Source organism: Mobula birostris, chromosome 17, assembly GCF_030028105.1.
Source record: "Mobula birostris isolate sMobBir1 chromosome 17, sMobBir1.hap1, whole genome shotgun sequence".
Lineage (NCBI taxonomy): Eukaryota > Metazoa > Chordata > Chondrichthyes > Myliobatiformes > Myliobatidae > Mobula > Mobula birostris.
In genome coordinates, this window is record NC_092386.1 from 15,729,879 (window position 1) to 15,745,855 (window position 15,977).

At 42.1% G+C, this 15,977-nt stretch overlaps 1 protein-coding gene across 1 annotated transcript in view; it reads left to right on the top strand.

The window, feature by feature from the left end:
- The window catches only part of cast (calpastatin), a 205,010-nt gene that overhangs the window by 185,854 nt on the left and 3,179 nt on the right, over positions 1–15,977 (top strand). The window contains exons 46-49 of the mRNA XM_072281312.1: positions 1,110–1,205; positions 6,851–6,901; positions 8,669–8,761; positions 14,484–14,551. Of these exons, the coding sequence (XP_072137413.1) occupies positions 1,110–1,205; positions 6,851–6,901; positions 8,669–8,761; positions 14,484–14,537 (294 nt within the window). The 3' untranslated portion in view covers positions 14,538–14,551. The remainder of the gene's footprint in view (positions 1–1,109; positions 1,206–6,850; positions 6,902–8,668; positions 8,762–14,483; positions 14,552–15,977) is intronic.

Below are 15,977 nucleotides of genomic sequence, written 5' to 3' on the forward strand. Positions count from 1 at the left end.
TTAGCCGGCAGGAACTGGTAGAAGGTTATGAATGATCAAAATGAACTTGGGTAGTCAGCAGTTGAATAGGAGTCAGTATGAGGTAGATTACCTTGGAGAGGGTGAAATTGGAAAAGCAACAAGTGGAGAAAGGAGCGGAATGAAATATGGAAATCGGTTTATTTCTGGTTTATTGAAAATGGATGAGGAATAAATAAATTACACTGTTTTTCAAAAATTACCATCTAATCTTTAGTATCCAAAAGGGCAGATCTGCATTGGCATCCAGAAAGCTGCATTTTAGTAAAAAGCTGAAGCCACAATATCGTGACTGACGAATGAGTGCCGTCACTGAGTGAAGGGTGTTCATGAGCTTACTGGATTTGCTGGAGGTGAGGCTGACTGTACAGTGAAGCAGGGCAGAAGATGGGCCGTCACCATAATGTAACAGCGAGACACTATTACAGCATTGGAGTTCTGAGTTAATTTCTGACTTTATACGTTCTCCCTGTGACCACGTGGGTTTCCTCCCACAGTCCAAAGACATTCTGGATAGTAGGTTAATTGGTAGTACATTGTGCTTCAGTTAGGCAAGCGTTAAATAGCTGGATTGCTGGGTGTGGTGGCTTGTTGGGCCAGAAGGGCCAGTATCTGTAAATAAAATAAATAGGGGGATGCTGGATGACCTGGTAGTTGGAGAGGTGCTTTTGTTTGAAAGGAGCCTCCTTAGTGGTCAAGTATTGTTTTAGCTCTAGTCAGTGATAAGTAAATTTGGTATATTAACCAAGTGTAAACTGTACCCCTTAGATTACAGGGAGAGGATGAGATTAGACAAAAGGGAATGATTAATCAGGGAGAGAAAAAGAATGGCTTCTGATCAGGCATCAGATGAGTCAAATTATAAACCTCAGTCATGTTGAAATAAATGTAACCGCTTAAGACATGGTCTGTTGTAGCTAACATTTTTCACAGTCTTATAGCAATATGTCAACTAATATTGATATTAATAAATGTTGAGAAATATTTAATAATCACCTAAATCTGAGTGCATTTGATTAGCTCTTAGCAAATTTTTTTAAAGCCCAGTATGCCATATTTAGATTATTTTAATTAGTTTGTCATATTTTCAGGAACCTGATGCTTCCAAGAAGAAGGCAGAGCGTGTGGGAGAAATTGAAGAATCCATACCTCCTGACTACAGATTCACTGACAAAAAGGATCCAAAGGTTTGGTCCAGTTTCAGACTTGTATTAAAGTCAGAAACTGCTTCAGTAGAAAATTAGTTTAAAAATACCCTGGCAGAGATATCTAAAATGTCCTCAACCTTGGGTGAGCTGCCAGAGGACTGGAAGATAGCTGATGTTGCTCAAGAAAGGCTCCAAGAATAAAGAATCGGGAAATTATAGGCTGGTGAGCCTGATGTCAGCTCTGGGTAAATTCTTGGAAGTCATTCTAAAGGATCAGATATGTAAGTATTTGAATGGACAGGCCCGATTAGGGATAGTCAACATAACCAGTTTTATAGAGTTTTTTTGAGGTTGCCGGGAAAGTTGATGAAGGAAAGGCACTTGGTGTTGTCTACATGGTACTTAGCAAGGCCCTGGACAAATTCCTGCAATGCATTTTGGTCAAGAAAATTCAGTCATTTGGCATTCATGATGAGGTTAGTAAATTGGATTCAACATTGCTTCACAGGAGAAGCCAGGGAGTGGTAGTAGATGGTTGCCTCTGTCACTGGAGGACTGTGACTAGGGGTGTGCCACAGGGATCAGTGCTGGAGCCTTTGTTGTTGTCAATCTGGGTTCGGTGCTAAACTGCATCAGCAAATTTACAAATGGCACCAAGATTGGCGGCATAGTGGAGAGCGAGGAAGGTTATTAAAGCTTGCAGTGGGATCTGGAACAGACGGAAGAATGGGCTGAGAAATGGCAGATGGATTTTAATGCGGTTAAGTGTGAGGTGCTTGAGAGGACAAACCAGGACCTACACAGTGAGTGGAAGGGATGTGAGGGGTGCAGCAGAACAAAGGGATCTGGGAACTATAATTCCTTGAAAGTAGTGTCACACGTAGAGAGGTTTGTAAAGAAAGCTTTTGGCACATTGGCTTTCATAAATCAGAGTATTGAGTACAGGAGTTGGGATGCTTTGCTAAAGTTGTATAAGATGTTGGTATTTTGTGTGCATTTCTGGTCACCTTCCTATAGGAAAGATGTTAGTAAGGTTGAAAGAGTACAGGGAAATTTTTCAAGGACGTTGCTGGATTATTCAGCCGTCCCCTATAACTCAGGTCCTCGACGGCTGAATAAGTTATGACTTTATTCCCTGGAGCGTAGGAAAATGAAGGGAGATTTGATATGAGGTATACAAAGTTATGAGGAGTATAGTTAGGTGCTTTTTCCACTAAGATTGGACAAGACTGGAACTAGAGAAGATAGGTTAAAGGTGAAATATTTAACGGGAAGATGAGGAGAAAACCTTCACTTAAAGGGTGGTGCAAGTGTGAAGCTAGCTGCCAGTGGAAGTGGTGGATGGATATTCAATTGCAACATTTAAGGGAAGTTTGGCTAAGTACCTGGATGGGAGGGGTATGCAGGGCTGTGATCTGCTTCAGATCAATGGGACTAGGCACAATAATAGTTCAGCATGGACTAGATGGGCCAAAGGGCCTGTTTCTGCGCTGTAGTGCTGTGTGACCCCAAGACCTCCTCTTCACAGCCAGCTTGAAAAATGATTAACAAAATCATACTTACAATACAATAGGAGAAATTATCTTAAAATTACTTGCAAGAAGTGTTCCATTAGTTCGCCCAACTACAGTGCCTATACAAAGTATTGCCCCCACCCCCCACCCCCATTTTTCATGTTTTGTTGTTTTACAACATTGAATCACAGAGGACATGATTTGGCTTTTTTTTGACACTGATCAACAGAAAAGGACTCTTTTCACGTTAAAGTAAAAACAGATCACAAAATAGTTGATTGCATAAGTATTCACGCCGTCTAACCAAATCATCACTGCTGCAGCCAGTTGGTTTCAGAAGTCACATAATTAATTAAATATAGAGATCTGTTTTTGGAGACCTGGGTGCAGTCAAGGTGTTTCAATAGATTGTAATAAAAATACACCTGTATCTAGAAGGTCCAACTGCTGGTTAGTCAGTATCCTTGTAAAATCTACACCATGAAGACAAAAGAACACTCCAAGCACTCTGCAAAATTTCTAAGTCACTGAATACCCCTCATAGTACAATTAAGTCAATCATCAAGAAATGGAAAGAATATGGCTTAGAGCAGGCCGTTCTCAAAAACTGAGTGATCATGCAAGAAGAGACTAGTGAGGGAGGCCAGCAAGAGAACTGGGACAAATCTGGAGGAGTTACAAGCTTCAGTGGCAGAGATGGGAGAGTGTGCAGATAATAGCATAAGACCATAAGATGTAGGAGCAGAATTAGGCCATTCAGCCCATCGAGGCTGTTCCACCATTCCATCATGACTGATCCCGGATTCCATTCCACTCAACCCCAAACACCCGCCTTCTCGCCATATCCTTTGATGCCCTGACCGATCAGGAAACTATCAACTTCTGCCTTGAATATACCCATGAACTTGCCCTCCACCACAGTCTGTGGCAGAGCGTTCCACAGATTCACTATTCTCTGGCTTAATAAAATCCTCCTTATCTCTGTTCTAAAAGGTCATTCCTCAATTTTGAGGCTGTGCCCTCTAGATCTGGATACCCCAACCATAGGAACAATCCTCTCCACATCCACCTTATCTAGTCCCTTCAACATTCGGTAGGTCAATGAGATTCACTCGCATTCTTCTAAATTCCAGTGAGTACAGGCCAAAGCTGCCAAAACGCTCCTCATATGTTAACCCCTACATTCCTGGAATCATCCTTGTTAACCTCCTTTGGACTCTCTCTAATGACAACACATCTTTCTGAGATATGGGGCCTAAAACTGTTGACAATACTCCAACTGCAGTCTGACTAGTGTCTTATAAAGCCTCAGCATTATCTCCTTGCTTTTATATTCTATTCCCCTTGAAATAAATGCCAACATTGCATTTGCCTTCTTTACCACAGACTCTACCTGTAAATTAACCTTCCGGAATTCTTGCATGAGGACTCCTTAGTCCCTCTGCACCTCTGGTGTTTGAACCTTCTCCACATTTAGATAATAGTCCATACTATTGTTCCTTTACCAAAATGCATTATCATACATTTCCCAACACTGTATTCCATCTGCCACTTTTTTTGCCCATTCTTCCAATTTGCTAAGTCCTACTGTAATCGCATTGCTTCTTCAGCACTACCTACCCCTCCACCTATCTTCCTATCATCCGCACACATTTTACCACAAAGCCATCAATTCCATTATCCAAATCACTGACAAACAAGTGAAAGGTAGCTGTCCCAATACTGACCCCCGAGAAACAGCACTAGTCAATGAAGACCAACCACAAAAGGCCCCCTTTATTCCCACTTGCTGCCTCCTACCTGTCAACCATTCCTCTATCCATGCCAGTATCCTTCCTGTAACACCGTACGATCTTATCTTGTTAAGCAGCCTCATGTGTGGCACCTTATCAACTGCCTTCTAAAAATCCAAGTAAATGACATTCACTGCCTCCCTTTGTCCACCCTGCTTGTTACTTCCTCAAAGAACTCTTAACAGTATTGTCAGGGGAGAAATTGATGTTCATGCCATCAGGTTGGAGGCTAACCAGACAGAATATTGAGATGTTGTTCCTCTAACCTGAATTTTGCCTCATCATGCCAGTAGAAGAGGTCATAGACAGACATGTCAGAATGGGAATTTGAAGTCAAAGTGAAATGGGTAGATACCAGGAGATGCAGCACCGTGCGGTAGACAGAGTGAAGATGCTCCTAAAACCTGTGCCCCGATCTGTGTTGGGTCTCGCCAATGTAGAGGAGCTGTAGATACAATAGATGACAGAGGATGTTGGGAATGGTGAGGGTGCAGCACGATGGGAGCAGTGTGGGACAGGAGCAGAGGAGTGCCAGGGGCAGGAGATGGTGTGGTTGCAGACACCCCCAGCCCTGAGGCACCAAGCAAATTCATTTGATTCCAAACAGTTGGTTTATTGATCATTACAGAATATCTCTCTGGTGCGTCCCACTCTTACTTTCCCCTTCCCTTTTCCCAACCATGATTCCACTTTCCTTGTTCCTTTCCCACTCTCAGTCACAATAGAGACCCATATTAGATTTAGGTTTATCATCACTCACATTTGTCAGGAATTATTTTTGCTACAGCAGTACAGTGTAATACATAAACTTACCCCAGTACTCTGCAAAAGTCTGAGGCACCCTAGCATCTCATATAATTTCCGGGTTTCTGTTTAAAGTCTTTTTTGAACAGTGGAACATCATTGGCTATTCTCCAATCTTCTGTACTGTCACTAAGGATGTTTGAAATATCTCTGCCAGGGCCCCTGCAATTTCTGCACTTGCCTCCTGTAGGGTCCAAGGGAACACCTTGTCAGGCTCTGGGAATTTATCCACCCTGATTTGCCTCAGGGTAGCAAACACTTCCTTCTCTGTAATCTGTATAGGGTCCATGAAGTTGATGCGACTTTGCCTCACTTCTATAGACTATGCATCCAACTCCTGAGTAAATCCAGGTGCAAAGAATGCGTTTTAAGATCTCCCTCATTTGTTTTCGTTCCACACGTGGATTAACATTTTGGTCTTCCAGAGGACTAATTTTGCCCCTTGCAATCATTTTGCTGTTGACATAACTGTAGAAACTGTGAGGATTCTTCTTCACCTTATCTGCTAGGCCAACTTTATGCCTTCTTTTTGCCTTTCTGATTTCTTTCTTAAGTGTTCTGTTTTGTATTTCTTTTACTTCATAAACACCTCATTTGTTCCTACTTGCCTATACCTGCTATGCACCTTTTTTCTCTTAACTCAATATCTCTTGAAAACCAGGGTTCCATACATTTGTTATCTTTACCTTTTATTGTGACAGGCACATACAAGGTCTGTATTTCCAAAATTTCATTTTTGAAGGCCTCCCACTCTCCAAGTACACCTTTGCCAGAAAACATCCTGTCCCAATCCACACTTGTCAGATTATTTCTGTTACCATCAAAATTGGCCTTTTACCAATTTAGAATCTCAACTGAAGACCAGGCGTATCCCTTTGCATATTTACTTTGAAGCTAACGGCATTGTGGTCACCTAGATGCAAAGTGTTCCCCTACATAAACTTTTGTCACCTGCCCTGTCTCATTCCAGTATCGCACACTCTCTCGCGGGAACTCCTATGTACTGATGAAGGAAGTTTTCCTGAACACATTTGACAAACTCTATCCCATCTAGTCCTTTTACAGAATGGGATTCCCAGACAATATGTGAAAAGTTATAATCATCTACTATAAGGCAAGCAGTCTTACTTCCAAGAATTATTTTAGAATACAAACTAACCTACAAATGCTGAGCAAACTAAATAAAGAGCTGAGAAATGATGCTAAGAGGAATAAAAGAAGTAAAAGATGGCAGTTCTGAAAAATCTATCACTTTTATAGATGAGATAAAAGAAATTCCTTTGATAGGGATTAATTAGTTAATAGGATTCATAATTAAAACAACTACATCACGTAGGTAATATGCTAATACTTAGCCAATGAAAAATGAGAAAGGTGATAAACCGTTAGTTTAGCTGCTATACCGCTTTCTGCTAGAGTGTGTGACCTATACATGAGTTTGTTAAAAAGTACAAATCTTATAAAAAGTGTTATTTAAAAGAATGGTTTCCAACACTGTTTTGCCAACTGATTTTTAGTCTAATTTATTCTGGAGACCCCCAGAAGAGTCTGATTGTTTTGTTCCTTGTAACAGGATAAAGGTAAACCAGACTCTTCAGCCACAGGTCCAGGCGCTAAGCCAAAGGTAACGACAACATAAAAGTTTCAATTATTCTCCACTTGAGTGAGAGTTTAGATCATTGTAATAAATCTGTTCAGAACTGTACTGAAATATGCCTTTTGATTTTGTGTTTATATTCTGTATTTTCTTTCATTTTTTTGTTGCCTTTTGCATGTGGGGGATGAATGGGGGTTTGATGTTTGGTGTTTTACTTTGAGCGGGTTGGTTCCATGGTTCTTCGTTGTTTTGTGACTGTCGGTGGGGAAGTGGCATTTCAGGGTTGTGTCTGGCGTACATACTTTGATAGTAAATGTAGTTTGAATTGAATTCTCTTCCACCAATCCCCACATCCTCAGATTTTTACCACTGACCTATACATTTTATTGCAGCATTGACCCAACCAACCACCATACAGAGAAGTGGAATGTGATGGTAGATCCACATGGCTGTAGGGAAAAGGTGCAGCATTTGAGGTCAGGGTTGAACCTGGGTTACAAGCTGCACCTCTCTGCCACTCCACCATTTAGATTACGTTCATGACCTCATTGTGCTTGGGATAATGATGGAAGTCCGTTCCAGGTTTCGCCTCACTTAGTACCAGGGTCAAGGTCAAAAATTATGTTCCATTCCTGATGAAGGGTCGCGGCCTGAAATGTTGACTCTTCATTTTTCTCCATTGACGCTGCCTGACCTGCTGAGTTCCTCCAGCATTTTGTGTGTGTGCGCGTTGCTCTGGATTTCCAGCATCTGCAGAATCTCTTGTGTTTATGATGTTCCAGTTACTTAAGACTGGAATATTCCACTTCTGCAGCTTTTAAGTTGTAGTGAAGACAGAATGATAAGAGAGCACTATGTTGCTTTGCCCAAGCAGCAAGGGGTATGAAACCAGAAACAAACTAAAGAATGTCAGAAGAGTGAAAAGGTAAATTGTCCATTCAATACCAGCTTCGCTCAACCTTGAAATTGTGGAGGAAAATGCCTTAGCTTTAACGAGCTGGCATCGTTTCACTCAGATTCAGATTTATTTATCACATGTACATCAAAACATACAGTGAAGTGTAAAATTGGCACTAACAACCAACACAACCCAATGATAATTCCAGGAATGAAAGGCTTGTCATATGACAACTGTTGCTGGCTCTGGGCCTGTGCTAACTGGAATTTAGAAGAATAAGGGGGATCTCATTGAAATCTTTTGAATGTTGAAAGGCCTAGGTTGATTGGATGTGAAGAGGATGTTTCCAATAGTGAGGGAGTCTGGAATCATAGGGCACAACCTCTGAATAGAGAGATGTCATTTTAGAATGGTGATGAGAAGACATTTCTTTAGCCAGAGGCGGTATACGTTGCCACAGGTGGCTGAGGAGGCCAAGTAATTGGTATACTTAAAATGGGGGTTGATAGATTATTGATAAGTCAGGGTGTGAAAGGTTACAGGGAGAAGGCAGCAACATGAGGTTGAGAGGGAAATGGATCAGCCATGATCAAATGGCAAAGCAGACTCAATGGGCTAAATGGCCTAATTCTGCTCCTATATCTTATTGTCTTATGTGCTGGGGGGAATTGCCCCGCATTCTGGTGCCATCACAGCATGCCCACAACACAAGCAACAACAACAATACAAAAGCAAGCCCCTTTCCTATCCCACCCACTCACACACACAGACATGCCATTTTGCATGTTGCCAAGGAAGGGTGGAACTGAACTATTTTATATTCGTTTTGACATTTTACCTTGGATCTGGAATGCTTGAGGTGCCATTAACTTGTTCACATCTATTGATGGTTACAGACAATGGCTGAAGTGGTAGACAGCCTTTCATCAGATTTCAATACTTCCTCTTCAGCCTCACATCCTGTGGCACCGATCTGCCAACAGAAAGAGGTAGGGCTCATTACCACTCCTCCCTGTGGCGTGTTCCATGGTTTAAATTGTCAGCTTCTTTTTGGGCAATGTACGGCTCCTCTCCAGGTTACGAACACCCAACTTGTGAAAGACCCATACGAATGATCATTTTGGAGGCTGGCGGGATGGATTTGCTGGTTGCTGTGGGGCATCTTCTACCATCTGGAAACTCTGTTTACAGCTGCATTTCAGACTTGTGAGCTGTCCATTTTACAAACAGAACAGAACATAGAACAACATAATACAGACCCTTCAGCCCACAATGTTGTGTTGACCTTTAAATCTGCTCCGATATCAATCTACCCCTTCCTTCCTACTTAGCCATCCCTTTACATCCACGTGCCTATTTAAGAGTTTCTTAAATGACCCTAATGTATTTGTCTCTTCCACCACTCCCAGCAAGGTTTTCCATGGACTTAATGATCTCTGTTTTTAAAAAAAAACTACCTCTGACATTCCCACTACACATTCGTCCCATCACTTTAAAATCATGCTCTCTTGTATTTGCCATTTCCACCCTGGGAAGAAGGTGCTGGCTGTCTACTCTATCTGTGTCTCTTACCGTCATGTACATCTCTATCAAGTCACCTGTCAGCCTGCTTCACTCCAAAGAAAAAAGCCTTAGCTTGCTCAACCTTTTCCCTCAAAAGAATCAGAATCAGGTTTAATATCACTGGCATATGTCATAATCTTTGTTAACTTTGTGGCAGCAGAACAATGTAATACCTGATATAGAAAAAAAGTAAATCAATTACAGTAAATATATTTGTATATTAAGTAGCGTAATTAAAAATTGTGCAAAAACAGAAATAATTTTTTTAAAAAAAGAGATGTATTGTTCATGGGTTCAATATCCATTTAGGAATCGGATGGCAGAGAGGGGAAGAAGCTGTTCCTGAATTGCTGAGTGTGTGCTTTCAGGTTTCTGTACCTCCTTCCTGATGGTAACAGTGAGAAAAGAGCATGCCCTTAATAACGGACGCTGCCTTTCTGAGGCACCGCTCCTTGAAGAAGTCTTGGAAGCTAGCCCCATGATGCAGCCGACTAATTTTACAATTTTTTGCAGCTTCTTTCAAATTTGTGCAGTAGCCCCTCCACCCATACCAGATGGTGATGCAGCCTGTCAGGATGCTTTCCGTGGTACATCTGGAGAAGTTTTCGAGTGTTATAGGTGACAAATCAAATCTCCTCAAACTCCAAATGAAATACAGTCGCTGTCTTTTCTTTTTTATAGTTGCATAGATATGTTGGGACCGGGTTAGATCCTCAGAGATATCAACACCCAGGAACTTGAAATTTATCACTCTCCACACTTCTGATCCCTCTGTGAGGACTGGTTCGTCTTCACATGTCTTCCCCTTGCTGAAGTCCACAATCAGATCATTGGTTTTATTGACAGTGAGTTGCTGCATTACCAGTCATCGAGCTGGTATATCTCGCTCCTGTACACCCTCTCGTCTTCATCTGAGATCTTGTCAACGTGATTGTATCAGCAGCAAATTTATAGATGGGATTTGAGCTTTGCCTACCCACACAGTCATAGGTGTACATAGAGTAGAGCAGTGGGCTAAGCACACATCCCTCTGGTGTGCTCTCTCAAGCAGGCAGCATCCTGGTAAATCTCCACCTCATCTTTCCCACAATGAGGTGACCAGAACTGAGCACAATACTCCAAGTGTGGTCTAAACAGGGTTTTATAGAGCTATAGCTCTTGAACTAAATCCCCTGAATAATGAGCCCTGCTATGACCTGCGGAGAAGCTGTCATTTGTACTCAAAGCAGCAAAAGTAGCTGAAGTGCTACTTATTTGTCAAAAGTAAGGATTTTATCAAAGTTCAAAGTACATTTATTATCAAAGTACGTATGCAGTACACAACCCTGACCTTTGTCTTTGTACAGACAGCCGTGAAACAAAGAAACAGACCCATTCAAAGTAAACATCAAACACCCAATGTGCAAACGGCAAAAAACGAGCGAAAAACACATCAAACCACAGAACAATTAACCCTGTAATAGTTGATATTTCTTTAAGTGTGTACTTATTACTGGGTTAATCACAAAAGATCTGTTTTTATACTAAATTCAGTTAGCCTTGCAACCTGATCCAGAGATGGTTCAGTACATTATACATCGCATGTTCAAGCTGCATGAGTGCACTGACTACAGCTCGGCATTCAATATTATCATCCCTTCAAAACTAATCAATGAGCTTCAAGACCTGGGCCTCAATACGTCCCTGTGCAACTGGATCCTAGATTTCCTCACTTGTAGATCCCTGTCAGTTTGGATGGGCAACAACATTTCCTCCACAATCTCCATCAGCACAGCTGCTCCCCATGGAGCTGTGTGCTTAGTCCTCTGTTCTACTCACTTTACATTTAAGACTGTAAGCACAGCTCAATGCCATATTTAAGTTTGCTGAAAACACCGCTGTCGTTGGCTGAATCAAGAGTGGTGAAAAGAATCAGCATAGAGGAAGGAGATTGAAAATCTGGCTGGGCGGTACCACAACAACAACCTCTCACTCAATATCAACAAGACCAAGGAGTTGACTATTGACTTCAGAAGGAGAAAACCAGATGTTCATGAGCCAGTCCTTATCTGGGCATCAGAGGTGGAGAGGTGTCAGAAACAGTAAATTCCTGTGTTGTCATTTCAGAGGATCTGTCCTGGACCCAACATGTAAGTGCCATTACAAAGACAGCATGGCAGCACCTCTACATACTTAGAAGTTTGAAAATATTTAGTATGTCACCTAGAACTTTGACAAATTTCTATAGATGTGTGATGGAGAGCATCACGGCCTGGTATGTAAACACCAATGTTCTTGAACGAAAAAAGTAGTGAATACAGCCCAGTCCATCATGGGTAAAGCCCAGCCAACATTGAGCACATTTACGTGGAGTGCTGTTGCAGGAAAGCACTCCATCAAGGACCCCCCCATCCCCACCATCCAGGCTATGCTTTCTTCTTCCTGCTGCTATCAGGAAGAAGTTACAAGACCCTCAGGACCTGCACCACTACTTTCAGGAACAGTTATTACCCCTCAACCATCAGGCTCTTGAACCTGTGAGAATAACTTCACTCGCCTTATCACCAAGCTGTCCTACAACCTATGGACTCTCTTTCAAGGACTCTTCATCTCATGTTCTCCATATTTATTGCCTACTTATTTATTATTATTTATTTTGTTTTCATTTTATATTTGCACAGTTTGTTGTCTTTTGCACATTGGTTGTTTGTCCATCCTGTTAACCAATTTCCCCCTGGGATCAATAAAGAATGACTATGACTGTTGGGTACGGTCTTTCATGGAATCTATTGTGTTTCTTGTATTTACTCTGAATGCCTGCAACAAAATGCATTGCAGGTCTGTATATGGTGGCATATATGCACTTTGATAAAATATTTACTTTGACCTTTGGATTTCCATTACAGTTATTTTATCAAAATGGCTTAACCATACTTACTCAAGCTGATTGTTCCATAGAGGATCATTGATAATACTTCCCTTGGAGTTCATCTTGCCTCCTCAACATTGTCCAGGATCAATAAAATTATCTGCTTCCAGGTTACTAAATGGTTATTGATGCATCTCTCGGAGAAGAATAACTGAAGACGGGAAATAGATATTCATTGATTTTAGACAGACGATGTTGTTTGCATAAACGTGGCGAATGGCCAGGACTGTCGTGTTATAACCATTCTCTTTTGGCTGATCTCACCTGCTCCCTCAACAGCAAATTTTTGGTCAAGAAAGCATGGCTGCTCTCCACTTCCTGTGGAGAGTGAGGCTTCCCCACCCCATTCTAACCAATTTTTACGGGAGCACCATCGAGAGTGTCCTGACCAGCTGCGTCACCGTCTGGTACAGGAATTGTAAACATCTGAAGACAAATTCCTACAAAGGATTGTGAAGACTGCTGAGAGGATCATTGAGGTCTCTCTGACACCCAGTAGAGACATTTATCAGGAGTGCTGCAGGGTCCTTCGAATTGTCAATGATCCCTCCCATCTGTCCAACAATCTCCTTTTACACTCTACTATCAGACAGGAGATACCATGGCATTAGGACAAGAACTGGTAGGTTAGGAAACAGCTTCCAGCTGCAGTACGTAAAGACTACTGAACTCCCTGCCACCATTCAGGTCGCATTACACATAAAGCATCAGTAGGGTCATACTGTTTACTTTTTTAACTCGTGTCACAAATGCACCTTATTATTTGTGAGTTTACTGGTGGTAATATTACTTTGTGTGTTGTGTGGTGAGTTAGATGTACATAGAACATCGAACATAGAATAGTACAGCACAGTACAGGCCCTTTGGCCCACAATGTTGTGCCGACCCTCAAACCCTGCCTCCCATATAACCCCCCCCCCACCTTAAATTCCTCCATAGTAGTCTAGTAGTCTCTTAAACTTCACTAGTATATCTGCCTCCACCACTGACTCAGGCAGTGCATTCCACGCACCAACCACTCTCTGAGTAAAAAACCTTCCTCTAATATCCCCCTTGAACTTCCCACCCCTTATCTTAAAGCCATGTCCTCTTGTATTGAGCAGTGGTGCCCTGGGGAAGAGGCACTGACTGTCCAATCTATCTATTCCTCTTATTATCTTGTACACCTCTATCATGTCTCCTCTCATCCTCCTTCTCTCCAAAGAGTAGAGCCCTAGCGCCCTTAATCTCTGATCATAATGCATACTCTCTAAACCAGGCAGCATCCTGGTAAATCTCTTCTGTACCCTTTCCAATGCTTCCACATCCTTCCTATAGTGAGGCGACCAGAACTGGACACAGTACTCCAAGTGTGGCCTAACCAGAGTTTTATAGAGCTGCATCATTACATCGCGACTCTTAAACTCTATACCTCGACTTATGAAAGCTAACACCCCATAAGCTTTCTTAACTACCCTATCCACCTGTGAGGCAACTTTCAGGGATCTGTGGACATGTACCCCGAGATCCCTCTGCTCCTCCACACTACCAAGCATCCTGCCATTTACTTTGTACTCTGCCTTGGAGTTTGTCCTTCCAAAGTGTACCACCTCACACTTCTCCGGGTTGAACTCCATCTGCCACTTCTCAGCCCATTTCTGCACCCTATCAATGTCTCTCTGCAATCTTTGACAATCCTCTATACTTTCTACAACACCACCAACCTTTGTGTCATCTGCAAATTTGCCAACCCACCCTTCTACCCCCACATCCCGGTCATTAATAAAAATCACAAAAAGTAGAGGTCCCAGAACTGATCCTTGTGTTCCACTAGTCACAACCCTCCAATCCGAATGTACTCCCTCACCACGACCCTCTGCCTTCTGCAGGCAAGCCAATTCTGAATCCACCTGGCCAAACTTCCCTGGATCCCATGCCTTCTAACTTTCTGAATAAGCCTACTGTGGTGTGCGACTTGGTGCAGAAGAATGTGTTTCGTTTGGAAGTATACATGTGTATGGTTGAATTGCAATAAACTTGAACTTTTTACCCATGTAAAACAATGAAGATCGAATAGATGTACAATCCAAACTGTGTCTTTCTACTTCCGTGTTTAGAGCAGAATAATCGGAGTAGATGTAAATTAAAGACTAGATGGGCCTGTTTCTGTGCCTTAGAGTTCTGTGACTAAGTTTTGTGTTTCACTCAGCTGCATTTAACAAACTTCTTGTAAAATTCATTTTATTTCTTCTTTAAAACAGACAAGACAAAAGTCTGCTGCTAAATCTGAAACAAAGAAAGCTCATAAACGCTAAAGCTATCAAAACAGGTAACTATTTATGAATTTTAAATGTGTATGCATTTCTGTTAGTTCAATGTCCATGCAGAGAGGAATATTGATATTTTCCATAATAGCAGCAAAAGGCCAGAACAGAGAGTTCAAGAAACAAATTAAACTTTCCAGCATCCCAAGTTTTCAACTTCCCTCAAACCTACTGCTTTTAAACTGCAACTATAAATGAAAACACAACATGCTAATTGCTATTCTTCATGGTTATATTTTTGACAAGTCTACAATTACTAGGGAGATTTAAAATGCATTGACAGAATTCTTGCCTTGCCCCGCTTGCTGCTGCTTTAGCTTGGTTCTTTCGTTTGTTTAATGACTGGCTTAAACCTTCTGCCTCATCAGGCATTTCATTAAATACACTGGATCTTATGATGGCATTCAGATTCAGTGGCACCTTAGTGGCCACTGCTCAGTAAAACATATTAGCTTTCAACAAATATCTCCATAGGCCTGAGTGCAAAGGGAGCATTCCTCCAGGCTCTACAGGAAAGCCCAGACCTTGGTGAGCTCTGCTTCCATACTAGGAAAGGTGTCATAGCAGTCAGTGCAATACTTTACAGCACCGGCTGGAAGATTGGAGTTCGAATCCTCCTGCTGTCTAGAAGGAGCTTCTGTGTTCTTCCCTGACCTCCGGATTGCTCTGCTTTCTCCCACATGCCAAAGACATAGGGGTTGGGGTTAGTGAGTCGTAGCCATGCCATGTTGGCCCCGGAAGCATGCCAATGCGGGCTGCCCACCACTGTTTGATTTGACACGGATGAGGCATTTCACTATGTTTCAATGTACATGCGACAAATGAAGCTTATCTTTAAATCCTGCCTATTGGAGGAAAATGACGGACAACACCGAATAAACAGACTAAAAGCACAGATACAGTGAGGGGATTTAGACACAAGAGAGTATATATATGGAAGGGAGACCCCCATGTAAGCAAGGGATAAAGCATGAATTCTTGATAGGACTGGAGAAAGAAGGAATTGGGTGAAGATGAAGCCAGATGTGAGCAACAGCATCAATCCACATAATAAAACAAAAATAAATGCAAAAGGAATAGGAACTGGTTTATTATTGTCACATGTACTGACACACTGAGTGGCGGGGAGGAGATAAGTCTCTACCAGAGGAGATGTAAGGCGCTCCTGCAGGTCACCCTTGGACACGGTGTAGCAATTGATTATCCTCCCGATTAAGCCATGGGATCAGGAGGGTGATTGTCGTATGAGCAGCTGTTGCATTTCACAAGTCCTAGTTATGTGACCACTGACGCCAGGCAGACAATCTCTGAAGAGTATTGATAATGGCTGGGGCCACCCATCTTGCAATGGCGCTGCCCACTAGAAGGCAATGGCAAACCACTTCTGTAGAAAAATTTGCCGAGAACAATCGTGGTCATGGAAAGACCGTG